Here is a 27554-nt window from a genome sequence, read left to right on the forward strand (position 1 = left end):
TCCTTCCTTTTTTTTGGAGCTATTGGGCTTTGAACACAGGGCCTTATGATTCCTAGGCATAAGTACTACCACTTGAGCCATGCCCCTAGCCCTTTTTGCTCTGGTTATTTTTGAGATAGGGTATTGTGTTTATGCCTAGGTCAGCCTGGACTGCAACCCTATTTATATTTCTGCTGTAACTGAGATGACATGTGTGTACTATCATGCCCAGCTTTGTTGGTTGAGATCTCATAAACTTTTTTGCCTGGGCTGGGCCTCGAACTTCGATCCTCTCAATTACAGATGTGAGTCACCACTGCTGACCTCAGTACTGTTACTCTTTACACTGTAACTCCAAGGAATTTGTTTTTTGAATCACAACTCCAAGACATCTTGTTTGAAGGGTAGATTCAGTTTATTAACGAACTAGAGAAAATAGCACAAAATGACTGTGAAAGGCCAAGAAAGACGAATAGGGGTTCATTCTGCCTGACTGTCCCGTGCACATTAGAATAAAGCCTCCCTTGGGGAGGCTTCCTCAGTGTAGCATCCTGTGCCATATGGAAGGTGGTGCCCCTCAGATGACGGGAGGCTGGTCCTGCAAGGGGAGCACATTGCTTCTCTGCTCCTGTGCTATGCTGGGAACTCTCCTACTCCCCCCATAGAAAGTTCCCCTCCACAGGATCATAAACCTGCTCTTCTGAGACCTAAAACCCACAACTCTTGAAAAGCATTTTTCCAATTTGAAATTATATTTTTCACACCTTTGGATTTCATTTTGTTTGAAGCAGCATGAATAGAGACAGATTGCAAGCCCAATCCACTACATTCTTATTCTTTTCTTCTATGCTGCTTAATAGTCTAGGTCTAGGTTTATCCCTTCCACATTCAGACAGAAAATATTAAGAACTTACATTAGAATTTTCAAAAGCATGAACATACATCATCTCATCGGTCTTCACAACAGCCCTGGGAGGTAGGCAGGCAGGCATCACAGTTTCAGGACACAGAGGACAGAGTGGAAATTGCTGGACTGAATCCATGTCCTCTGACTCCAGTCCAGGGCTCCGTCTACTCTGAGGTGAACTGAGCTCACCTGGATGAGCAAAGCAGCCTCTCTGCTTAGAACAGATAACTGTTCTTTGGGCTTACAAACACAGGTGACTTAAAGTACAGACCTCGTCAGACAGCTCAGGGGTAAACACATCTGAGCTCAATGTAGCATCAGTGTCAGAGGGATGAATGGGACAGGACACAGATATCTTCAACAGGGTTTCTGTTTTTTTGATTCTCACTGGACCAAGTTGGATGCTATAACTTTAAAGCAGCAAGGTTCAGGAGGGAAGCCATTCAGAGGACTTTCTCATCTAGCAATTTATTGATTCCTTCACAAATCCTCTTGAGGTTGGGCCTACAGTCTCCATCCAGACTATAGAGTGTGGAGAGGAACTCCACATCGGCAAAGTGATTGAAGACATGGTTGATGCGCCCGTGGGTCCTGGGCGTCAGGTGTCGCTGCACCAGTTCATGCACCAGGTCTTTGCACTCGTGCAGGAGCTTGGAGAGCACGTTCTTATCAAAGGTGTATTCCACCTCGTAGAAGCTGACCATGGTCATGGCTGTCTGGTTCAGCTTCTTCCGGAACTTCTCCACAATAACAACCTCCTCCTGGCTGAACTGGTTGTTCCGGTAGAGGATCCCGATTTTGATTGCCACCTTGATTAAGTCTTTCATGATCTTGTGGGCCTCCTTCTTGTTGTGGGTATGCTCTTTGGTGACTTTGTAGAGCTCATCAAAGATCTCACTGCTGGTGTCATCAATCAGCATGTTGGCCACGGTTTTGCTGGCTATTTTGCTCAGAATCTTCTTCTGGGCTTGAAGGGCAAGACTCTTTGAACTAAATACATCAGGACCTATGGTATGGAAAGAAAGAACTGTTATAGGAATATGAGAACTGTTAATTACCTTTCCACAAATAAAGCACCTTAAGTTGAACTTAACTTCTTAGCGCAAAACTCCCATCTATATCTCACAACTTCCTAACTAACCTCCACCCAGTCTGATGCTCCTACTTCCTTCTCCACATCTGTTCACCCTGTGAATCTTCTAGACAGTGCTCGCCCCTCTGTGAGATGTGGTCTCCTGTCATCCAGGCCAAATCTCACCTTTTAGACCTGCTCCATGCAGAAGGCCTTCCTCATTCAAGTAGCTCATGGAGAGCTTCCCACAATTGCTGGTACCATGGAAACCATTCAGCTTAGCAAATTATATCAGAGGTAATTATTGCATAACAACAGAAATGTATCCCCAGTATCAACCCTGTTTCTAGGGAAGACACAGATAGTTGATCATGGAAGTCTTTTTTATTGGTGGGACTGGGGTTTGAACTCAGTGCTTCATGATTGCAAAGCAGGTGCTTTACCACTTGAACCACACCTCTAGTTAATTATGCTCTGATTATTTTGGAGATGGGGTCTTGTGACCTATTTGCCCAGACTGGCCTTGAACCACAATCATCCTGATCTCAATCTCCCAAGTAGTTAGGACTGCAGGTGTTAGCCACTGGTGCCCAGCCAGTGGGTCTCAGAATCATTGAGTCTAACATGTATTTTTCACTTTATCTTGGGAATTGAGGTGTGTTTTATAGTCACAGTTGCCAACTAGCTGTTGACCTGTGGTTGTCATTATCTGTATTCACATCAATTTACACATTAAGCGTGAGAAACCTGGGAGAAAGTTAAGAGAGCTCTATTAAGAAGTGTTGCCTCACCATGCTTTTTGTTTTGTTTTGTTGTTTTGAGACAGGGTCTTTCTCTGTAGTTCAGGCTGGCCTGCCTCAGCCTCCTAAGAGCTGGGATGACAGGCATGTGCCACCACACCCATCTCACCATCTCATGGTGGCACAGAGAATGGCATTGTGTGGAAATACAGACATCAGTAACTCCAAGTCAAAAACGAATGAAGCTTAGGAAAGCCACAGCCAACTTACTGTGTTATTTTCCACTTTATGAACAAATGAAAGCATATATGTTTTTAAAACCCTACCACTGTATGTCTAAAGCCTAAAAAGTTCCTTTTAATAAACTTCAATAAAAGTATAAATAGTAAGAAGGCAAAGATTCACATTTTTTTTTCTTAAGAGCACATAAAATGGCACCTGAAAATTGAGTGTCTTAGATTTGAAGAAATACTCTACAAAGTCACCAACTCTTGGAGGTATTTGAAGTGCAACTCACAGGCCATCCCTGCTATACTGCATGTGTACATATTATCCTCATCTTCCCAAGAAGGTTCAAGTGATCTGAGGACAGAGACAGTGTCTGCTGTAGCACCTAGCTCAGTTCTGGGTTCAAGGATGGAAAATACATCTGCTGAATAAAATACCAGAAATATTGAAGAAGAATAAGAAAGAAGCAAAACATAGTGCGTACCAAACTTATGCTAAGAAAAACCAACATTCTTTTGAGAACTAGGGGTCCTTTAGAACCTCTAGAGCTTTTATTCTTGTGTTTTGTGGCCACACGGAAGTGACAGATATAACCAGAATGGATAGAGAGATGGCCATATGTACAATCTGGTTTGTTCTTGTCTGGCCCTCCCCAACTTGTATCCTATCCCATCTGCTCCTTCTGGACTCATCCCTGCACTGGGCAGTGGTTAATCAGTGAATGATCTGGCCTTGCAGACACAAGCTCAGTCAACATCCAACCCAGGAGCTCCCTCTACCCACATGCCTGTCATACACTGGCCCAGCCAGGCTCCCTCATAGTGGGACAGCTACTGCTGCCTTCAGGACCCCAACAGGCACAGCCTGGGATGAGACCACTGCAGTGGGATCAGTAAACTAAAGCAATAGGTGCCAGGAGCCTTTCACAGCCCCAGGAAATTCTCTCTCCAGAGTCTGAGACCATGGAATCTTTAGGCAACTTCACATCCAAGGCACCCTGTCATGGCCAGGGTTTTCCCTTCAGCCTTGGGTTCAAAGAGAATAAATACTTATCTTGGAGAACACTGAAGGGAATGAATGATGTCCCTGACTCTTCACCATCTTGAGAAAGCTACAATTTTTTGATTTATGCCCTTCCAGAGTTTGAGATAAATGATATTCCTGCCCAGTCTGATCAACCACCATGGTCACCAGACCTTTGTGTGAATAACCTCTGCTCCAAAACAATCAAGTTTGTCCTCCAAAGACAGATATTTACCAGCACTAGGGATGTTCAGAAGGTTGTGCTGTATGCTTTGAAGTAAATTCCACAGTTTAAAACTTTGGAATAATGTTCCTGTCACTGAAGCATGTGTGTTTCCTCAGGTGACTATTCCAAATTGAGCAATGGAATTTAAATGGATCTATATTGGAATATTAAAAATGAGTCATTGCCACTTGAGAAGAGGAAGGGGACCAGCAGGGATAAGAGGGGCAAGGAAAGATGGGGGGGGTGAATATGATCAAAGCACATTATATATGTATGAAAATGTCATAATGAAACCCATTAAAATGTACGAAAAATGAGTCATTGCTTTGTAGTTACAGCTTCTAAAAGCTGCCTGAGAATAGGTCTTTTGAAAGGTCTCTAGAAATGAAGCAAACATGTATTCACACAGAAGCAGTGGATCGCCTACATGTGTGTCCACGGGAAGGTCAGCACCATGACAGCAGGAGTTTACGCCCAGTGCTTGGGATAGTGGTGGCACATGGCAGGTGTTGGCTAAATGAAGGGAGTGCTGGCTTGGTGCCAGGCACAGCATCATTTAGCCCCATGAGATAAAGTTGGTATGTTATTGAGCTGGTCTGATTCTAAACCTGCTCTTCTCATCTGTATTTTCTCCTTTCTGCTCCAGAGCAGCGATCATCACACGTTTTGCTTGCGAATTTCCATAAAAACTCTGAAAAACTTGCATACTTTAAAACTCGGCACCAAGTGCTTTTCACTTTGAGGTTAAATAGAAATGATATAATTTCTAGGGACTGGAGGTGTGGCTCAAGTGGTAGAGTGCCTACCTAGCAAGTGCGAGGCCCTGAATTCAAATGCCATACCACCAATCAACCAGTACATACATAAACTAACAGAAATTATTTCATTTCTAGATATTGTAAATACTGACATTTTCTAATTAACCTGCTAAATCATTCTTTTAAATGTTTCCAATGCAATTGTGATATAATGTGATTACAGAAGGGTGCCACTTCTCCTGGCTCATCCATAGAACTTTAACTTCATGTAGACATGTTCTTATGCTTGAAAGTATTTGATAAACCCATAATTAATTATTTATATGCAAAGGATGCATATAAATTTAAATTTAAATTAAAAGAGGATTCTAGTGATCATAAATCTCTAAGCATTAAAAATTTTCTTTTAGGCTGAGTGCTGTGGCTCATGCCTGTAATACAAGTTACCTGAGAGGTGGAGATCTGGAGGGTTGGGGTTTGGGCCAGTCTGGGCAGAAAGTTCACAAGAGCCACTGTCAAACAACACGTGGATGTGTGGGTGCATGCCTGTCATCCCAGCTACATGGGGAGGCACACATAGCAGAATCATGATACAGGTTGGCCGGGGCATAAAGTAAGATCCCATCTTAAAAATAACCAACACAAAAAGGGCTCAAGTGGTAACATACCTGCCTGGCAAACACCAGTACTGCCAAACTTCCTGAGTTTAAACCCCAGTACTGAGAAAATTTTTTTTATCTTCTTTCTGGGCATGGTGATATGAGTATATAATTCTAGCACTCAGGAAATGGAGGCAGGAGAATTGTGAGTTCAAGGCCAGCCTGACCTACCTAGTGAGATCCTGCCTCAAAAAATAAAAAAAAAAGAGCAGGGGAAGAAGAGGAAGGAATGAAGGAGGGGGAGTGTTCCTTGGGAAAAAGAGTTCTTTGATTACATAAACTTCAAAAACACTGGATATTAAGTGAAATATTCTTTTCTGTGCAACTTTTCCATGAAACTGATGTTCAGTCAGTTACCAGAGGGGAATGAGATGTTAGGCAGAATAATGGCCCCCAAAGAGGTCCATATCCTAGTGCTTGGTACCAGTGACTATGCTACCTTACATGGCAGAAGAGATAGGATTAAAGGAAGGGTCTTGGGGTGGGGAGAGTACCTCAGACTATCCACAGGGCCGAATAATCGCAAGGGCTGTTGTAAGTGAAAGAAGGAGGCAGAAGGAAGGGGGGAAGGGAGAGAGAAAGAGAGAGAGAGAGAGAGAGAGAGAGAGAGAGAGAGAGAGAGAGAGAGAGAAATGTGAGGCTGGGGCAATGTGACTGCTGGCTCTGCAGATGGAGGAAGAGGTCATGATCCAAGGAATGGGGGTGGCCTCTAGCAGCTTGCAAAGGGAAGGGAAGATATTCTTTCTCCTTATGGCCTCCAGAAAACAGGGATTGCTGTCAACACCTTAATTTTAGCCTCGTAAAGCCTATCTCAGATAGATCCCTTCACTTCCCTCCCCTTCTTTCTCGTCCCCTCCCCTCCCCTCCTTTCTCCTTCCCATACAGTTCTGGGGATTGTTCTTGATGGTTCACCACACCAAGAAGAAGTCTGCCAGGAAAGATAGGTTGCTGGACAGACACACACACACACACACACACACACACACGCACACACTGTGGTATGTATTAGGAGAAATAGTGGGAAGAACTGAAGAGAGATAAAATCAAGACAGTCTGGTCAGTAGAACACTTTTACAACTTCCAGATATCTGTGGAGGAGCAGTGGGGAAGATTCCACTGTTCCCACATGCAAACACAATGTTACCAATGACTTGTGGAACAGGGTACGCTCTGAGCGAGCAGTCCTATTCAGAAGACTTTTGCAGAGGAACCACACAATGGTGACCACTGGAAGGGACAGTGCAGTTTGAGAGGAAGAGCATGAACTAAGCTTTGGGACCCTAGGTCAGAGTGTGCTTGGAATGTCTGGGAAAAGCACACCTAACTAGTGGACATGTGTGTTGAGGAAACACCCAGATACCTGGGACAGGTATTAGCACAAACTATTTTCTCATTCCTGTATACAAGCTTTAGGAAAGCGCTTTTAGTTAGAGATAATTCTCTTAAATCATGCCCAAACAAACGTTCTCATTTTCCAGCCATTAGGTAAGGCATAATTTATGATACTTCAGAAACTCTGAGGCCAGAGATAAAAATGTGGACACTCAACTACAGTAGAATTCATCTGACCACAATGAGATAAAATTGATGAAGAAGCAGCAAAATTCATACTTGTGGAATGAACAGGGGGCTTTCTAAAGCCAAGACTGATGGGAGAACTCAAGGGACACTGAGGGCTGTGTTCTGAGAGTAAGTACCCTTAGGACACTTATAAAGAAAGGAGACGTACCGGAACTGTGTGGGGAGAATGGCGTGACAGTGGCAGTGAGCTAGTTTGGCATTTCACTGCATGGAAAAGTGCTGCGGCCAGTCTGAGTTGCTGCTTCTATAAATGGTGTACAGCCACAGTACAAGTGATGGTTCCATGTTTCTAGACGATACTAAGCTCTCCCAGATGGTGAAATGCCAAGCTGATGGTGACAAACAATAGGAAGATCTTACCAAGCTGGGTGAGTGGGCAGAAGAGGCAGATGAGCCTGGTGAGAACAAGGTAAAAAACTTTGGGGAAAATAAAGTTAATGATGGTTATAAAAAAAAAAAAAAGATGACAGGCTCTGAGCTGTCAGCTACAGCCCAGGAGAGTGCTCTGAGCATCACCAGCATGTGGAGGTGGAACAGGGTCAAGGCACAGCTCTTCTGTCCTCTTACTCATAGGACTCTGCAATTCTCTACCACTGTTACTTCTCTAAGGAGTGTGTGGGAAACTTGAATATAACTATGGAGAGCTACATCAAAATTATATGGTTGGAAATTATTTGTAATAGCCAGCACACAGACAGTATCACTTCAGTTCTGTAAACAGCTTAAGATGATGACAGGAAAGAGAATTAGCTAAAAAATGTTAAGAAGTTGAAAGTGGACATGGCATCCAGACAAAAACCAATCTGTAATGCTTAACGAGAACTGTCTGTCCAGGCAGACATGCAAGGCAGGAGGAGAGGCTGAGGGCCAAGGGGAGAATCAAAGGGACGTGAGTGGTACTCCACATTGCTGACATTCAGTCACTGTTGGAAGGGGAATAACTTCAAGCAAGCCTCCTGGAGATGGGGCAGAGTCACAAATTACTTTTAACTTGAACTTTCCCCTGAACAACTACCCTTCTTAGTTGCTGTGTGCCCAGGAAAGATGACTGGATCCGCCATGTTCCTCATGCTCCCTCCTTCTCTATGATAAAGAACCAAGAGCCAGATGGGAGAGTGAGGCTTCTCTTCTAACTTTCCATTTCCTTTTCTCTGGTAAATGATGAGGGCTGGTTGAAGAATGGGGTGATCTTCAGGATGGGATACCTAGGACATTAATAAAATGCCTTCTGGAGAAGACATAGTCTAGGCTTTTGTTCTTATTTGTCCTTAAGTAGCTGTGGGGATAAGACTGTTTTGAAATGTAAACCTAGCACAATTGTTGTGGTATTGCATCTTTGGTGGAGTCAAATGAAGCAACATTTTCTTTCCCTTATATAAAACTGTTGTTTGTATACTCCTAGAAGAGTAAAGAAAGAACAAGGAGCTGGAGGAAGGCGCAAAAACCTTGAGAACTTATGAAAAATGTTATTTGTTTCCAATCTCTTTCATCCCTGAGATGGTACTTTTGAAGCTTATAAGAAGTATTTAAGGATACTTTAAAAGTTACCCACCCACAGTAAATTTCAGATGGCTGAGGAGGGTTAGTGAATGATTTTTCTAAGGCTTAACCTTGAAGTAAATCCTTGAGGACTTCTTTGGGTCTGGCCTCTCTCTCACCCTCCAAAAGGAGTCACCTGCCTTAAAGACATATCTGTGAGCAAATGATGGGGAATGTCGTCTGAAAAGACCTGAGGTCCTGCAAATTTTCATCACCTGTAACAAGAAGCAAGCAGCTTGTAGTCTTACGGATGGGATCACCATGATGTAAATCACACTCCACTGGTGGGTACACAAAATGAAATAATAGAACCTCTATTTATTTTTTACAATGAGATAAATGAAGCTGTACTAACATCTAATACACAGACCAATGACAGGTCCCCCTGTTATGTGGCACTCTGAGGGAAGACAGGTCCCCATGCAGGGTGGGGAGGGGATGTTTAGGGCATCCCTCACTTTTTTGGTCCTTTGCAGTAGTTTTGATTTCAGCATTCATTTATGTGTGCTTGGGTAAACACACTCACTGATTATATTATCTAGTTCTAATTAAACTAACGCTTGCAAACATGGAGCAGTGATTTCAAAAGATTTCTGCAAGAAACAAAACTAGAGACTGAGAATGATTCATTTATCATGCAAGCACACGTGAACAGTGAGGAAATGGCAGAGGTGACAACTGTGTTCCTCATGGCAAGAGCTGTTCCACAGACTAACTGTAAGGCAGATCTAACCAGATCTTATTAGATCTAATTAGATTGGTAAGAAATGGGCCATAAGCATTTCAAAAAATTTTAGTAAGACAACTTGAAATGTGGATTTCAAACACTTCCACCTGCCTTGAGATACTCCCTGTAGACAGGGGAGGAAGCCATGACAGTTAGCAAGACAGTTGAACACACTGTGCTTTTGATCTTTAGCTTGTCCTTTGGGTGACAGGGAGATCAATAAGAAACCCAAGGTTGGCTGTGGAGGAAGAAGGATGAGTCAAGGATGACACTGTGGGTTCCTTCTAGCTCAGGAGACTGGTTAGGGCAAGGGAGGACACTGAAGAGCCACCAACTAAAAACAGGTATCTTAAAAGATGGATTCAGTCCTAAGTTCTAGCTGTTCATGGGTATCTGGGTGGAAATGGGTATACTAACCTGTCTACTATGGCGCTTCAACCTCACTTATCTGACTCTGAGCTTCCTATTTTCCTGTGTGACCCCTGTCCCTTTGCAGTAAGAATTGGGTGACAAGAAGACCATCTTTCTGAAATAATTAACCAATTAGGAACCTTGAGGGATTCCTTGGGCGATTCCTTCGAGAAATGCAAATACCTACTTAGCCTGTTAAAGTGGATTCTCTATTCTCTTCATTTAGAGCCACACTGCATCCATCTTGGGATTCGCTCTCCTCTCCATGGCCCACCACCACACTACCCCTAATCCCTCACCAAGAGAATGGATAATTTAACAATTAAGGTAGGAAGGAAAGGCACACAGGTGCAGTAGGATTGGGGTGGCAGGTAGAAGAAGGATTGAATTACCAAAGACAATCAAACACAGAGATTGTGTATTCAGTCTTCAATCCTTTGCCAGGTGGCCAGTCATCCCACCTCCAGCTGGCAGCTGGGCACCTTTGACATCTTGCCCTTGGCTCAGGCCTGTGAGTAGGCCCAGAGTTTGGTTTTGCCCAGTGTGGCTACTGGGTCCTAGAAATTAATTTACCCAGAGACAAGAACTGGGAATTTATGTGTTTTGGTGGAACCAGGCTTGAGGGAATTTCCTAGTTGCATTGGACATTGCAGAGAGCTAAGCAAGGGCACACAGAAGCAACTGTAGTCAAATAGGACTTTTATAGGAAGAACAGAAACCTTGAAAAGCGATCGGTCATTATTGATGGGAAGACCTAGGTTTCTTCATTCTTACTGTTCCACAATAACTTACCATTTCAGATAAAATGAATAGAACCTGGCAGGGACAGATGTAAAGTCTTTCAGCTCATTATCTCATCTTGGTTTAGAACCCTCCCCCGCCAGTCAGTCTCCCGCCAGCACTGAGCAATCTATAACTCAATGAGAACAACAGAGGGAAGGATAACTAGTGAGCACTGATTCTGTCAACTTGATGTGGCATGTGCCATGTACTTGGTCCTCACAACAATCCTGCAAGAGAGGCATTGTTAGTTCCACTCATAGCTGAGGAAACTGAGGCATAGCAGATGGAAGTAATTCACTCAAAGCTATGTGGCCAGTAAGTAGCAGAGCTGCCCAAGTTCATGAGACACCAGACAAAGCATGCTGTCTTTGCCTTCCTGCATCCACCTTTAGAAAATTGCTCTTGGCTCCTTAATGACTGTGATTTCTCACTTATTTGAACCATTAAATAGGCTTCTTCAATTTAAATCTTCATCTATCAAGGGACATTTCATCATTTAAAAATCATACAAAAAGGAGTCTTGTGATAGAACAATACGGTGTATTCATCAAACTTGAAAATTGACATAGTTCTCATTTTTAGAGTGAATTGTGTACATTTCAACAGTTATATATCGATTTTGTTTTTATATGAATTTTACAGCCAGCTCCGAAGAGTGTTTGATAATGCTCCTTACCAGAGCCAGCTGAAGCAGATATTTGTGAAATCACTGGGAGGGTGGGGTGAATCATCTCCAACCCAACAGGTTAATTTTGGAGATCTGAAAGATATTTTTGTCTCGCTGCAGAAGAGCAACCATCACTAAAAACAACATCTACTCACACAAATTCCATAAACCAAGCTCCTTTGATCCTTGCATCTCTGTGAATGATGTACTATATACAGGTGTAATAATAAGAGTCCACTTATGTAGTCTTGCTCATTGATGTAGTTTATGCACAGCAATTCATCATATCTTTGCAGCAACTCTATGAAGGAGACCCTAGTATCAACGTCATTGTCATCATCATCTTTATTGGCAGCAGCATTTTACATTTGAGGAACCAAGGCAAAGAGAGATGAGGTTGCTTGTCTAAACTTACCACTTAGGAAGTAGCAGAGATGGATTCTGCAGTCTGCCCCCCAGTCCTGTTCTTCAACCCGCAACGACGAACTGCCTTGCATGGGGTGACAAACCAATTAGTTCAAATTGCTTCCTGAAGTGCTACCCACTTTCAAATAAAGATTGAGCAGTGTTTTTTTTTCCCCCTTAGAAGAATTACTTTTTTAAAAACCACAAAGCATTTCAAACATATAGACATAAAGACAACACTTGTGTGGCTACTACCCAGAAGGAATAATTCTTAGTATTTTTTTCTCAAAGACAAAGCGAGTCGAAGCCCTTTGTTTGCAACTCCCTCTCTTCTGTTTCTACCTCCTCATGTCTAATCTCACTGATGAGTCTTTGTCTCATCCCTGTTTTTATACTTTTAGCTCACTGTATGAGTATGAATCCATCAATATTTTATCAGTAAGAGTACTTTTAAACTTCACAAGAAGGTGTCACATTACATGACTCCTGTAACTTTTCAACATGCTTTCAGGATTTATCTAATGAATGTATTACACCTCCATATTTTCTGTTGATGGACATTTAAATTCTTTCCACTTTCTGCACACACACACAACAGCCTCCCAGATTCTACACCTACAATGCGCCTGCCAAGTCATATAGCTAGGGCTGCCAAGTGCTCTCCAGTGACGCTGCACTAATTTTCACTCTCAGCAGCAAAGAATGAGTTCCTGGGGTCCGCTTCCTCATCAACACTTCAAATAGTCCAACTTTTAAATTTTTGCCAGTCTGATAGGTACAAAGTGGTATTTTGTTTTAACATGCATTTCCCTGACTACTAGTGAAATTCAATATGCTTTTGTGTTTATCAGGCATTAAGGCTTTCCTCTTCCATGAATTGCCCAACCATATAAAATACTCATATGTTTTTAATTGGATTGTTATGTCTTTTTCTTGTTAATTGGTAGGCGTCTTATACATTATGAATTTCCATCATCTGCTGATCGCATGAATTACAGCTACCCCCTTCCCAGTCTGTAGCTTTACCTTTTAACTTTATCATGGTGTTTTTAGTCATACAGGTGATTTAAATGTGAACATAGTCACATTTGTCAATCTTTCCCTTGATAGTTGGTACATTTTGTATCTCGTTTTAGAAATTCCTTTCCTGTCATGAGATGTTAAAAACAGTCTCATATATTTTCCAGAAGTTTTAAAGTTTTGCTTTTCATGTTTAGGTCTGTAACCCATCTGGAATCAATCTGTGCATATTATGTGAGGCTGAGAATAATTTTCTTCTTACAATTTATTCATTTTTATTGCATAGTATATCTTTGTGCTACTGATTTCTGAGGCCCTCTTTTTCATATCAACTTTCCACACTTTATGTATATGTTTCTCAGTTTTTTACTCTATTCCATTGGTCTGTAGGTCTATTTTAATACCAATACCACATTTTCTTAATTATTAATACTCATAAGTCATGATAGATCAAAAAGGGAAGCTCCACACTTCATTCTGCTAAGAATTTGTCTTGACTATTTTTGTCTTTACTCTTTTCATATGAATTTTAGAATCATAGATCAAATGTCATCAACTCCCTATATTAATCTGAGATAAATAGTATGTTTGATTTTGAACGTTCACCTCAGTTAATAAGCTATCATCTTTGCATTTAGTCAGATCTATGTCCTCCAATAACAATAACATATTATAATCCTCTCCATGAAGCTCTTGCATATTTTCCACCAGATTTCCTTTGAGGTACCTTATAGTTTTGGTTGCTGCTGTTAGTATAATTTCTTCTGTTACAGTTTCTGAACAGTTGTTAATGAAGCATAGGAACCCAACTGGTTCTTCTATGTTTATCTCTAACTGAGAAATTTTGCAGAACTGTGTTATTAGTCCTAATATGTTTTATGTAGCATTTCTTGATTTTTTTTATGAATGCAACATTGCCTACACAAAATGATGATTTTCTTCCACCTCCCTTTCTTTTCTTGCTTTATTACAATGGCGGGACCATCCAGTACAATGCTAGATAGTACAATAAGAGCCATTTGTCATCTCTGCCTTGTTCCTAACTTTAACAGGATTACCTCTAAAATTTCCACACCAAGTGTGATGCCTGCTGTGGGTTTTTGATGGATACCACCTATCAAGCTAAGGATTCTTCTTTCTGTTCCTATTTTTGCTAAGGCTTTCTTTGCTTTTAAGTAGAAATGCATATATAATTTATCAGATACTTTCTTTGCATCTATTGAAATGACTGTATGGTTTGTCTCTTTTTAACATATGAATTTAAACATTAAAAAATTTCTTAAAATATAAATCATTGAATTCCCAGGGTAAATCTTGTCTAGTCTTGCTGTGTGTATATTTAATGTACTGATGAATTCTATTTGTAAATATCATATTAGGCATTTTGCAACTATGCTCAAAAGTGAGGTTTACAGCTTTTTCCTAGTGATGCCCTCATCTCATTTTGATGTTAGAGTAAATAAAATGGACTGAGTAGCTTTTCCTTTTTTCTATTCTCTGAGACTGGTAGGTAAAATGGGAATTAATTTTTTGATGATTATCCAAAGTCACTGAGAGGGCATGTTGAAATGAGAAGCCAAAAGGTAGCTCACCTTTTTACAAGGATGGCTTTGCCCTAGCACAATTGGCCAAAGACAGAGATGAGAGCCAGAAAGTATAGAAATCAGGACCTAAGGATGGGGCCCTGGCTGCCAACCATACTCTGACTTTCTTGTGCCCACAGGTGGTGGAAGCTTGCCTAGGTGGAAGGCAGCATGGCTGACAGTTTGTCTGTTGTAGTTGAAGGGCCCTCCCACCGTGAGACCCCAGCTAACACTTACTACTTCTTCCCAGGAAGGATATCCTGGCATTCGTCCAAAGCACCCCTTTTCCAAGCTGCACAGCTAATGGCTCTGCTTTTCATGCCTGGCTTTTAGAGTCTGGTGCTCAGATGACTTATGTATCCTGACAAGTGCCGGCTGTGTACAAGTTGTTCAATAGACATCTGTTAAATGAATTAGTTTATCATGTTCTTCCAAATTCTTTGTGGCCCAGATTCTATCTACTGAGGATCCACACCTGGAAGGAGATGTGCCTTCACAAAGTGCACATTGAACTAAATATACTTAAATGCCTTAACTTAGCATGAGGTTCACCTGTTGCCTTTCACGCCAAGCTGCCTGCCGGGCCCAGTCAGGCTCTGCCTATCTTTGCCCCCAAACAGCAGCAGCACCTGGGGGCCACAGACATTGCCCACCATGCCCTTAGTGTTCAATTCCAGCAGGAATCCTCTCTCCACAGCAGCAGCACCCATCCCTTCGGCCGCCCCTGGAGCCTCCACCTTTCTGCCCCTCACACTCATGAGCTATCTTAATATGCAGGAGCTGTCTGTCATGAGAAGATCACAGGTCATGTTCTGTCTCTCTGGGTGATCCTATCTCTGTCTTTCTGTCGGCAGCTCCCAGACTGGTCTCTACCATAGGAGGCACTCAAAAACCCAGGCTCAGGCCACCAGACTGCTAACAAAGACACCTGTAAGATCCCAATTCAGATGCCAACAGGGTAATATGTGAAATTAGTAAATAGGTTGATGCAATTAAAATGTCACTCTTTGGAATTCTTCAAGTTAAAGTTACAGAACCTAAAATGTTAAAAAGCAGGCAATAAAATGGACCAAACTCCAGCCTGTACTGGAAAAAAAAATGTGGCCTGAGGTAGTAGGTAATTAAGCCTACAGGACTAAGGCTCCTGGGAGGTGCTGTGGTTGGATTAATTCAGCAGCATGTAAAACCTCAGCTTAGTGAGCTCACAAAAGAAAAAAAAAAGGCCGTTAGCTTATCAGCGAGGTTGGAAAACATGTGGGAGAAGAAACCAGAAGGTACTTCTGGATGAGAAATGATTTGGCAATCAGTACTTGGTCAATGTTCTACTTAATTTTTGTTTTTTTTAGTGAAATATGACTTTTGTACAATGACATTTTGGGTTTCAGTCAAATTGAATGTGAAGCAGCAGGAAAGGGATAAATGTGATAGATTGCTTATAATATCCCTTACGTATATGCTGTAGTAAAATTGGTTTTATTCATGGATTTGAGATCTGAGGAGTGATTCAGGCCACATTTTGGACACCCGCTGGTGTCAGAGTCAACATCTGGCCTGTGGAATGACAGTGTTGAGGGATGCAGTTTGCAGATGGTTGATGGGAGGACACTGCTGCTAAGTGCCCCAAGGTTGGGCTCCTGAGCTCTGCAGGGACTCCTCAAGGAGCCAAGGGGCAGAACCATTCACATTGCTCAAAAGAAAGGGCCAACTAGTGGTGAAGGCCTGGCTTCTGGAAGGTACTCAGAAGTACGTATCTCTCTGAGCCTTCCATCCTAGATTAAGTCTCTCCCTACTTGTTCATACAGTCTAAATGGCTCAGAATAAGAATTTTTATACTTTGTTGTAATATAAAATAGTACCACCAAATGGTTTCACCATTTTCCAGCCAATTCACCAGGTGTGGACCCTCAGACACAGAACAGCCATCCTGTCGAGACAGAACGACAGGAGGTGGCTATGCAGTTGCTCCCCAAAGCCTGGAAAACCAGAAAGCTGACCCAGGGTCCTGACTTTGGCCACTGTGCCAGTGGCAGGGAGTGGAGGAGAAAGCCAGCCTCCAATGTAACCAACTGGGACCCAGGGGCCCATTTCTTCACCTTCCTGATTACTCAGTCTGCTAAATGGGGAAGCAGACTAAACTGTTTTATATTCTCAATTTAATAGTAACTCTTGCAGAACCAGAAGTTAAATATATGTATTTTTCCACCCATAAAAATCCAGCTCTGGGCAACATCAGATGTAAGTGATAGCCAAGGAACAAGTCGGCCAGCTTTCCTTCTTTCCAGGCTGGTCCTGCCATCTAAGACTCTCTCTGCTCTGACTCCTGCCATCTTCAGAAACCGGAAGCCTCCTGCTTCAAAAACCCTATGCGTTGACCTTACAGCCAGCAGTTTTTCTCTTCTGTGGCTTCCCTCCCAAATGCCTCCTGCTCCCATTTTCCTGGGGCTCTTAATTCCTCCGGCAGACCTTGGCCTGTGCTGGCCACAAGGCAGGCGGTCAGCCGGCTCTCCCTGAGGCTGCCTCCTGTGTCAGCTTCAGCGCCCACAGACCAAGCTGCAGACTGCCAACCCCTAAGACTTGGCCTCAGCAAGCTGTCCTGTGCTGACACAGCTGCCTGTGGGAGCTCTGTGGAAACCTCAAGGTCCACTCTTCCTGCTAGGCCTCACAACCCTGGCCCCCAGGCTCACCTGGGGCATCTTCTTCTCCTGTCCCTGCCTCCTCTGAACAAGGGATGTGCTACTCAGGGAACTCCTACCTGCTTTCAATTGTTCTCTGGCAGGTCCAGGAGCAAGTTCTCTTGACCACAGTGCTCATCATGGAATCCCTGACATGCGGTAGGTACTTGATAATAAATTTAAGCCTTGAAAAATAGTGACTGATCAGCCCAGGAAGAGGCCTGTGGATCAGTGGGTTTGTCCTTCCTGGCTTTCACTCCAAACTTCATGGTAACTGCCACAAGCAGATTTTTGTTTCTTTCTTTTCCTCCTTTTATTTATTTTTTTGGATTGCTGAATACTATTTGATTGTATAGTTCATTTTTTGACTAACAAATATTAATTGCACATTTAATGGAATTCAGCATGATATTTCAGTATATGCATACAACATGGTCTGATCAAATCTAACCTTATTTTACACACACACACACACACACACACACACACACACACACACATTTCCCACTTCTAGTTATCAACATTCTACAGCCAGGTTGACTTTAAAAGACTATTTCACCTATGAGAGGGAACATGTGGTACTTATCTTTCTGTGTTTGGCATATTTCACTTAACCTTAACTTCTAGTTCCATCCATGGACTGTAAATGACAGAATGTCATTCTTCTTTATGGCCGACTAAAACTTTACTGTGTACATACCACATTTTCTTTTATCTAGCCATCTGTTGATAACTGATTCCATATCTTACTATTGTGAATACTGACCTAGTAAACAAGGACAGGCAGGCATCTCTCTTATATGTTGACTTCCCAGGAGTCAGACAGCTGGATCATATGGTAGATCTATTTTTAGTTTTTCACGAAACCTCTATCTTGATTTCCATAATGGCTGGACTAATTTACATCCCCACCAAAAGTATATGAGAATGCCGTCTTTTCCATATTCTTTTCAGCATCTGTTATTTTTGGTTTTTTGATAACAATTATTCTAACTGGGGTGAGATAGAACCTCATTGTAGTTTTGATTTGTATTTCCCGGACAGCATTTTCTCATATATTTGTTGGCCAACCAAATGGTCCCCGAGGAATTTTTGTAAACATGGGAGGGAATTTTTGGTTGTCATAGTGTGTGAGTGGGGGTCTCTGCAGGCGTGTAGTGGGAAGATATGCTAACTATCCTGTAACCTGGGATAGAAAATGCCAAGGTCACCCCCGGAGACACACTTCTTAGTCCTTGGCTGACCTGGTCTCCAGCTGCATGGCACCCTTCCTCAGTCTCTGCTTTCCTAACCTCTACTCTCCAGGACCTTCACAGCCTCTCTCCAGGCTCCTTTACCACTGTCAAAGTCTTAAGTCTGGGTGTCTGGGTGTGTTCCTGGGTTTCCTTAAGACCTTCTCTCTCACTGAACATTCCATGGGTGGGAGATGCCACCTCTCCCTCCTATGCTGATCCCTTCTCAATATATGCCTTCAGTCCAGGGGTCTTTCCTAAGGCCACCCATCTCTACCTGGATTCCCAGACCCCTCACCTTTCACATGTTCAAAACTTCACTCATCTCTTTTCTCCACCATGCTGAAGCCCTCTCCTTATATTTGATGTGACTCTGCCACTTGTCTCACATCCAGAACCTGGAGCCATCTTTGCCCTGTTTCTCTCTTTCATCTCCCACATCTCCCACATCTAGTGGGGCACCAGCCTCCCTAATATCTTCAAATGCATCTGTCTTCCTCTGCCCCACATATACTACCTCAGCACAGACCTCATTACTTCCCACCTGATTGCCTGTCTGCCTCCTCACTCACCTCTACTGCAGCTTCTGGTGTGTTTTTGAGTGCAGACTTGGATGATGTCATTCCTCTAGTATGAACCTCCATGGAAGCTTCCCATAGCCTTCAGGACAAAGCCAGACTCTAGAGCATAGCACAGGCCAGGCCACTAAGCTGATGGTCTATCTTCTGCTCACCCTATACATCTCCAAGCTCTTGACCCAGTGCCACACTCTGGTCTCACCTCTCCTGTTTGGGTCCCATCTATGCCTCTGCACATTCTGTTCTCAGTGCTTGGACACTTTACTCCCTCAGCCCAATCACTAGTCAACCTCACCGGCTTTACTTGAAGAACTTCTGACCTCTGGGTCATTTTTCTCTGAAATCTCCAGCCCTCAAGCATACTCTCATCACCTTGCAAAGCAATCAATCATCCATTAATCATCCCTTAGCTGGATGAGTGACTTGATCTCCCACCAGTCTCTGAACTCCCTAGGGCAGGAAAGGAATCATGATTCATTCATCCCAACAGAGGGCAGCAGTCAGGGACTGAAATAAAGAGAATGTCCATTATGTGAGTGAATGTCTCTCACTTCTGGCATGTATTGATATGCACTTGAACTCATGTCAGGAACAGTGACAACTGGAGCTAGCATATCCTTGGATACTGAAGCTTCCTCCAGCCAGTGGCTAAGAGCCCTGCACTGAGTCCCTTCACTAATAAGAGGGACCATGGTTATCACATTACTCCCTTGGCTGCCCAGCCACTTTCCTTTCTTTTTAAAAAAATTTATTTCCAAAGAAATATAGGAACATTATTTTAAAGTCAAATTGTTCTACACGATTTACAGCAATATGCAACATTTGCAAGCCAGGCATGGTGGCGTGTACCAGTGATCCCAGCTACTCAGGAGGTGGAAGTAGGAAGATCATAATTTTGAAGCCAGCCAAACATTGTTATCAATACCCTATCTCCAAAACAAAAGGACTGGAGTGTTCAAGTGGTAGAGCACTTGCCTAGCTTGCTTAAGGCCCTGAGTTCAATCCCCAGCACTCAAATTTGAAGCTATTTTACCTGTTTCAATGAGTAATGACCTCTATGCATTTCAATTACATGCTTATACTGTTAGTACTTCATTTTATTTACTTTCAACTTCCTACTAAGGAAGGTGAGAATTTTGCTTTTTTCCCATTCATTTCTCCTTCCACCTTCCATTTTGGTTCTCTTTCAGCATTTGGTTAGATTCACCCAATCACATTTCTATGATTTAGATACCATTCACAGCCTAGTCATGGAGTGTTCTTTTGACGTCAATGATTACATTTCCTTTCTTATTCATCTTGCTTCCCCAGGGGTTAACACTGCTTATTTATCTTTTGGTGAGTTTTCTACCTGTTTATAGCCTAATTCATCCCCAGAGTTCCTAGAGAATCTAAGGTTCTTCTCAATAGTTTCAAGCACGTCAACTACTTAGTGGCTTCCATTCCCTCCTACCCCCCACCCCCTTGGAGAACTTTCTGGGAGGTTTCTGTCCCATGGTTGAATCTGGGCATGTTTCCCAGCACAGCTATATCTCAGGTTCTCTCTCCTCCTTTTCCGCTTCTCTCTGGGTATGTGTCTTAGTTCTGGGGTTCATGGAGCCTTTTTCTTAATTTACTCTCTGATTCAGTGGAGCACTATATTCGTTACTTCTCTCATCACTGTGACAAATTGCCTGACAGACAGACACAACCCAAGGGAGGATTTATTTTGGCTCACAGTTTCAGAGGGTTTAGTCCATGACTGTTTGGCCTCATGAACTTGGGAACAGGCTGTTCACCACATGGTGGACAGGAAGCAAAGAGACAGACAAAAAGGGACCAGGAATAAGTTACCCCCATAGATCTGCCCCAGTGACCCATTTCTTCCAGCTAGGTCCCACCTCCTAAAGTTTCCAGAACCTCCCAAAATAGTGCCACCAGCAGGGGACCCAGCCTTCACCACATGAGCCGTGGGGCACTCACAATAAGCACTTTGGCTAGCACTGGTGTCAGCAAACTCCTTTAAAAGCCAGAGAATAAAGGGCCAATATTATATAATACAGAGTATATTAATATATAATGCAGAATATTATATAGGTTCTTATGTAAACATTTAAGTGTAACCATTTAACACGTAAATACAAAAAACAAGCGGTAAGGCAGATTTGGCCTGAGGATCCCAAAGAAAGAGGCTCCCTAAGAAAGGGAAAGTCATTCTTTTTTTTTTTTTTTTTTTCTCTCATTTCATCTTTCAACTTTAATGGTGTCTTTTTTTTTTTTTCATTTTTCTTTTATTATTCATATGTGCATACAAGCCTTGGTTCATTTCTCCCCCCTGCCCCCACCCCCTCCCTTACCACCCACTCCACCCCCTCCCGCTCCCCCCCTCAATACCCAGCAGAAACTATTTTGCCCTTATCTCCAATTTTGTTGTAGAGAGAGTATAAGCAATAATAGGAAGGAACAAGGGGTTTTGCTGGTTGAGATAAGGATAGCTATACAGGGCATTGACTCACATTGATTTCCTGTGCGTGGGTATTACCTTCTAGGTAGGTATAGGTAAGAACTTTCTCAATGAAACCCCAGCAGCACAGCAACTAAGAGATAGCATAGATAAATGGGACCTCATAAAACTAAAAAGCTTCTGTTCATCAAAAGAAATGGTCTCTAAACTGAAGAGAACACCCACAGAGTGGGAGAAAATATTTGCCAATTATACATCAGACAAAGGACTGATAACCAGAATATACAGGGAACTTAAAAAACTAAATTCTCCCAAAACTAATGAACCAATAAAGAAATGGGCATGTGAACTAAACAGAACTTTCTCAAAAGAAGACATTCTTTTGTTTTTGAGATCTAACCTATCTCACAATGACTTTATTCCACTTGAGCACTTGATGGATGGTTCGCCTGGGTCCAGAATTCTGTCAGGAATCACTCACCTTGAGAGAGCAAAGGCACTGCACCACTGCAATCTAGCTCTCAGGGCTGTGCTTTACAAAACCACTGCATTGCTAAGGACCGGTTTTTTTCTTTCTTCAGGACCAATCTCTGTGGATGGCCACAGTACTTGGAGTTTCTGCTGCCCTAGTCCTTCTGGTGCCCAGTGGTGGGTGAAGGGCCCATAGCCAAGTAAATGGAGACGAACTTCTAGGCCTGTGATGCTGCAGGCTGGGCATGGTGGAACATACCTATAATTTCAGGATTTGGGAGGTTGAGGCGGGAGGATCATGAGTTAGAGGCCAGCCTGGGCTACACAGGGAGATCCTGTCTCAAATTTTTAAAAAGGAGGCAGCAGGGATGAGGCACAGCACTGGGACCAGGGAGATAGGGAGGTCTTGGAAGAGATGTTAGGGGGAGAAATTGCTTTTGGGATATGGGCAAAAGAGATAGGGTACTATTGGGGAACCTAGCTTTTCTCAGTGTTTCAGGTTCTATAAGGTTAAGAGGAGCTACCCACCAGGTGGAGAGGCCCAAGAAAACTCGGTGGCAATGACTGGCAGACCAGCTGCAGGCCAAATGATGCTAGGTCTGTCCTACCTCTGCCACATCTCTGACTTTCCAGACTACAGGACCAGCTTCTGTTAACCCTTGCCTGGCCTTAAGATGCCTGCCTCTGAGATGTCTCCTAGGTGCCACCAACCTTCACCCTTCTTCATACTGTGCTCATGCCTCAGCCACTCTCATTGGGTTATAACGATTTTGCACACACACACACACTTTTTTTTTTTCTGTAGTGTTAGGGATCAAATCCAGGGCCTTGTGCATGCTGAGCAAGTGCTCTACTACTGAGCTACACCCCCAGCCCCCTTTTAAATTTATTTATTTATTCATTCATTCATTCTTCATTCATTCGACACAGTATCTCACTTTGTTGCCAAGGCTGTGCTCAAGTGATCCAGCTTCAGCCTTCCAGGTCCCAGGCCTACAGGTGGACACCATGATTGGCCTCAGAGATAGTTTTATGTAGTTATTTTTCTTTGGTCTTTAACATTTTTTTTTTCCTGTGCTGGAGATCGAACCCAGGGGTTCACACATGTTAGGCAAGCCTCTAACACTGAGCTATATCCCCAGGTCATAGAGTTCATTTCTTTTTTCTTTTGGGGGGGACTAGGGTTTGAACTGGGGCTTCACATTGCAAAACAAGCACTCTACAATTTGAACCATTCCTCCTTTTTTTTTTTAATTTTTTTGTTCATTTATTCACATGTGCATACATTGTTTGGGTCATTTCTCCACCCTGCCCCCCTCCCCCACCCTTCCACCTCCAGTTTTAGAGTTTATTTCTTAACACTAAAACAAAACAAAGCACAAAGGACAGTTGGAAACAGAGCTTCTCACCCATCCGTGAGCCTCAGCCCATCTCTGACCTGAGGTGAGAAGAAAGCCTGGGGTGGGGATGTTTGGGGATAGCTGTGAGCTTACCACCCTTGCTAGCCTCAGGACGTGCTGTATGTCATTCTTAGCACAAAGTCTGCTTCTCCAGGAATTTGCCCCTATCTCATTCTGCCTCTTACATTCTCTGATCTCTCCTTTAAAAAGTCATACTGGTCATACTGACATACTTGTGAATAGTAAGATGGTTTCTTATAAATAAGGGAACGGCTTTCAACTTGAAAACTAAGGGTACTTTTTTTTTAGTACCCTTAGGTACTGGAAGGTGAAAGTGCAGTCTAGTTTAATTTTATATCTGAAAAGAGATAAAGTAAGTCATTTTTCCTAACATAAACCAAGAAAGTAAACATACACAAAATCCTGGTGATAGGGTATATCAATCACTAAGGGTGACTAAGGTTTGAAATGCTGATAAATACGAGCTGAACCACTATGAACACTTCTTTTTTTTTTTGGCTAACTAGCTTCCTGACAGGGCTGCCTTTGTTTGGTAGCCTAGAGTAGAGTGAAGTAGAGGTAGAAAGGCAGGAAAGAGTGCTGGGGCTATCATATGACCTCTTATTTTCAGCTCCAAAATCTTCCCATGCAGGCCAGGCATGGTGGGGTGTGCCTATAATCCCAGTATTCTTGAGGCTGAGGCAGGAAGATCATGAGTTTGGGGCCAGGCCTGGGATATATAGCAAGAGCCTGTCAGGAAGCAAGGAAGGGAGAGAGGAAGGAAAGAGAAAGAAAGAAAGAAACCCTTGATTCAATCTCTACCTAATTCCTTTAGAAATAGATATATACTCTATGTAATAACACATAACTCCTCATTGATGAATTCTTTTTTGGAATGATAGACTAACAGTGTTGATGGCAGACTTAAAAGCTAATATTCCTGTTATAAAAATGTTATTTTTTTTTCTAATTTTAAAAGTAATACAAAGTCAAAATGCAAACAACAAAAAAAGTGACAATGCAGGTTACTCATATTAGGATGGGTGTCAAGGATAGGAGAAGGGTCATAGAGGGAGTCAAGGTCAGAGCTGCCAGGTGTCCATACTGCTGGTCAGCAAGCAACAAAGTACAAGGCCATGCTTCAGGAAAGCCAAAAAAGCTAAGCCCACAAGTTCATCCACCAGGTCCTACTAAGTCTCCAGTACCCTAGGCCAGGCTGTGGCCTCAAGTCTGTGACCTCATTACCTAACTTGCCCGTCTATACATCTTCTTTGTGGCCAGGTAGGCTCAGAGGTGAGGATGGTGATGGCATGGAGGCACCATAGGGAGGGGCAAGTCAAAGCCAAGGCAATGGTGAGCAGGAAGAGCCTGGCTTATCCCCACCAGGGGCTGGGAGGGGCTGTGGGAGGAACCATGGAGGAAGGGTGAGAGGGAGGTGAGAGGAGGGTAAAGCAAGATTCAAGGAAGAAGGAGGAGGGACTGGGACAGAAAGTCAAAAGGATGAGCTATGGAATGGGGTGCTGCTTCACATTTGGTTGCTGCTTTCATTTTATGGTGTTGAGGGATTGAACCCAGGGCCTCCATCATGCTAAGCAGGTACTCTGCCACTGAGCTACATCTCCAGCCCTTGCCTCTTATTTTTAAAAGAAAATGTCCTGGTGAAAGTTATATGCACTTATTGAGGAAATTAAAGTGACAATAAACTCATCACATAGAGTGGTTTTTTTTTTTTGAGCATTAAATTTTATTTATGTGTATGACTATGAAGGAGCAGTTTTTCCCTACTCTATAAACAAAGGGAGGGGGGCGTGTATATAGGCGTGTGTGTGCACATATGTTTATACACATAAGACAAAATTGTGATCATATGTGATATATGATCACTTCTTTGTGCAGTGTTATGATGTGTACATTTCCCTATATCATTAAATGTTCTTCAAATTAATTTTTCTTAACAGCTGAGAAACATTCCACTGTGTGGAAATGTCATTATGTATTTAATAATTCTGTAAATGTTTGAATATACAAGTCATTTATTTAGATTGAATACTGAGTTTCATCTCTCCCATTTTCTCCTTTTGGGGCAGTTTTAAAAGTGAAAATATGCCACTTGGTTTGTGATTGGGATAATTTAATATCTCTAAATCTGTCTCTATATTGTCAGCTGGGGTTAGTAATACCTGCTTTACCCATGTCATGGTTTTGCTCTGAGATCGTTTTTTTTTTTTTTTGGCGGCACTAGGATTTGAACTCTGGGCCTCACACTTGCTAGGCAGGCACTCTACCACTTGAGCCACTCCTCTGGCCCTGCTATGAGAGCTTGTGTGAAGGATAGCTCGTCATCCTTATGAGTTCACTTTGAGTAACTTGGTGGCTAGGGGAAGAGTGAGAAAAAGGCAATCCCCCGATGTGGATGTGCTTAGGGGCCTTCCAGACAGTGAGGAGGAGAGGCCCTGTTCAGGAGTTATGTCAGGAACTAGGCTAGACCCTAGCTTTGGCAATCTTCAGCTTCTTGCTGAGTGACCAGTCTTTTGCAAAAGAAATTGCTTTATCAGGAAAGTAAGGCCAAGGACTCCACCTTGGGGGACAAGGAGAACAAAGGTATTAACTAGGAACAGCAACTGGGGAAGGGCACAGGATATCAGATTGTATACAGGCAGGTAAGCAAAAAATAAGATTTAATTTATTTCTACCACATATTGCTCTGGGCTCTCTAAAAGTTGGCTCTGTGTAGACTTATCTCTGCTTGCCTCATCTGACAAGACTGAAGCAGGGAATTCTGAAGTTAAGTCTTTCTAAAGGTAGCAAGGCCTAACCCACATGAACTTACTTCCCAGTTTCTTTACAATAAAAAAAAATCAATCTGAAGATAAAACGTAATTGGAGAATGAGAGGCCAACAAGTTGCTTCCTGAAGCTAGTAGCTATTAAAGCTCAAATTAGCCTTTGCAACTGTCATTGGGCATCTGTAAAACCTACCAAATTCCCCTCAAGTATTGAAAAAAAGAGAAGCAATAATCGGATCACTCCATGTAGAACCTTTCTGACTGAGAAAGGGGAGAGTGCCTGGCCCAGGGGGAGGAGGCCGCTGGGCCAGGCACGGGCATGGGCTCTGGTGGTCCCTCTGGACAGATGTGCCCGGGCTGGGGAAAATAAGAGAGGAACAGGAATTGAGGGGCAGGCGTGGCAAGAACACAGTAGAAGGTGTCAAAGGGGAAAAAAAAGCAAGGGTCCCTTAATATCTAAAATCTCAATCTCTGTAATAACTATGACCCCCCCCCCTTTTTTTTTTCTTTAGCATTTCCAGGTGAACATTTCAGAACTCTTTTACAAACCTCCTTCTCTCCCCAGACAAAGCTCTCTCACATCTTTTCACAACTGCTTTTAGACACTTTTTCTGCTGGAAAAGCGTATCTACTTTTAGGGCCCAATCTAATGCTCTTCCTTGCTCTGTTCCCACATAGCCTACTGCAAGCTGGCCCTTCTGTGGTCTAAAAATAACGTTACAGAAAAGTAATAACTGAGAGATGGTGCTGGAAACTTGGACTCAGGTCAGCCAGCTCCAAACCTCAACTTCTGTTCACAATGGTGTGGTCTCAGCTTTGAATATATATATATATTTTTTGTGCTGGTCCTAGGACTTTTTGAACTCAGGGCCCCATGCTTGCCAGGCAAATGCTCTACCACCTGAACTGTGCTTCTAGCCCGTTTTTGCTCTAGTCATTTTTCAGTAAGATCTCGCTTTTTTGCCTGGGCTGGCTTCGTCGAACCATGATCCTCCTGATCTTTGATTCCCGAGCAATTGGGTTTACAGGCACACACTCATCTTATTTTATCACACACAACACAATCCCAGTTTCTCTTGTCCTGGGTCTTTCCTCCCTGATGTTCTCAGTCTTACCCTAAGGAACAGAAGCAGGACTCTTATAGAAAAGACTTGTCACATACAGCCTTACCTACTCTTTTCCATATCTGCTGACCTTACAGCAGAACCCACAGCCCCCAGATCAGAAGCAGCAGGATATATCTGCTCACCAGCAGAAAAGCTTTATAGAACTTCCTGCCTCACGTGAGACTGGATGCCTGGCTTAGAAAAATACAAACCAGGGGAAGGGGGGTCTCCACAGCACAACTGCTAAATTGCTCCCTTTCAGGGCTAGAAAGGTTCACAGAAAGCATATTTTACTTCTGAAACAGAACCTAGTAGCTAGTGGCTGCCCCTGTGGTTTTTCCACAGTTTAAAGCAATATTGGATACCAGCAAGTGTCTCCTTTTCTTCCTGGAGAACTGAATTACAATATCCTGGTTTGTATTAGGGTGTGTCTAGCACTTTCTGTACTGCCAAGCCTTCCATTTTTAAGTCTGCACACTGGTAGATTTTCCATGAACGGGCTCAAATTTATTCCCAGGCAATGATGTTTAGGAAACTCAGTATGAACATGAAGATCGTT

General features: G+C 42.8%; 1 protein-coding gene across 3 annotated transcripts in view; it reads right to left on the minus strand.

Annotated features, from left to right (window-relative positions):
• Nucleotides 1–372: 372 nt before the first annotated feature.
• Nucleotides 373–27554, minus strand: part of Tnfaip8l3 (TNF alpha induced protein 8 like 3) — a 40334-nt gene continuing 13152 nt past the window's right edge. For 2 of the 3 annotated variants that reach the window (XM_074065941.1, XM_074065942.1), the window contains exon 2: nucleotides 373–1892. In XM_074065941.1, coding sequence (XP_073922042.1) covers nucleotides 1330–1892 — 563 coding nt within the window. In that variant the 3' untranslated portion in view covers nucleotides 373–1329. Of the gene's footprint in view, nucleotides 1893–11715; nucleotides 11791–27554 lie in introns of all 3 variants that reach the window. The other variant, XM_074065940.1, reaches the window with a different exon arrangement.

This window comes from Castor canadensis, chromosome 2 (genome assembly GCF_047511655.1).
Source record: "Castor canadensis chromosome 2, mCasCan1.hap1v2, whole genome shotgun sequence".
Classification (NCBI taxonomy): Eukaryota; Metazoa; Chordata; class Mammalia; order Rodentia; family Castoridae; genus Castor; species Castor canadensis.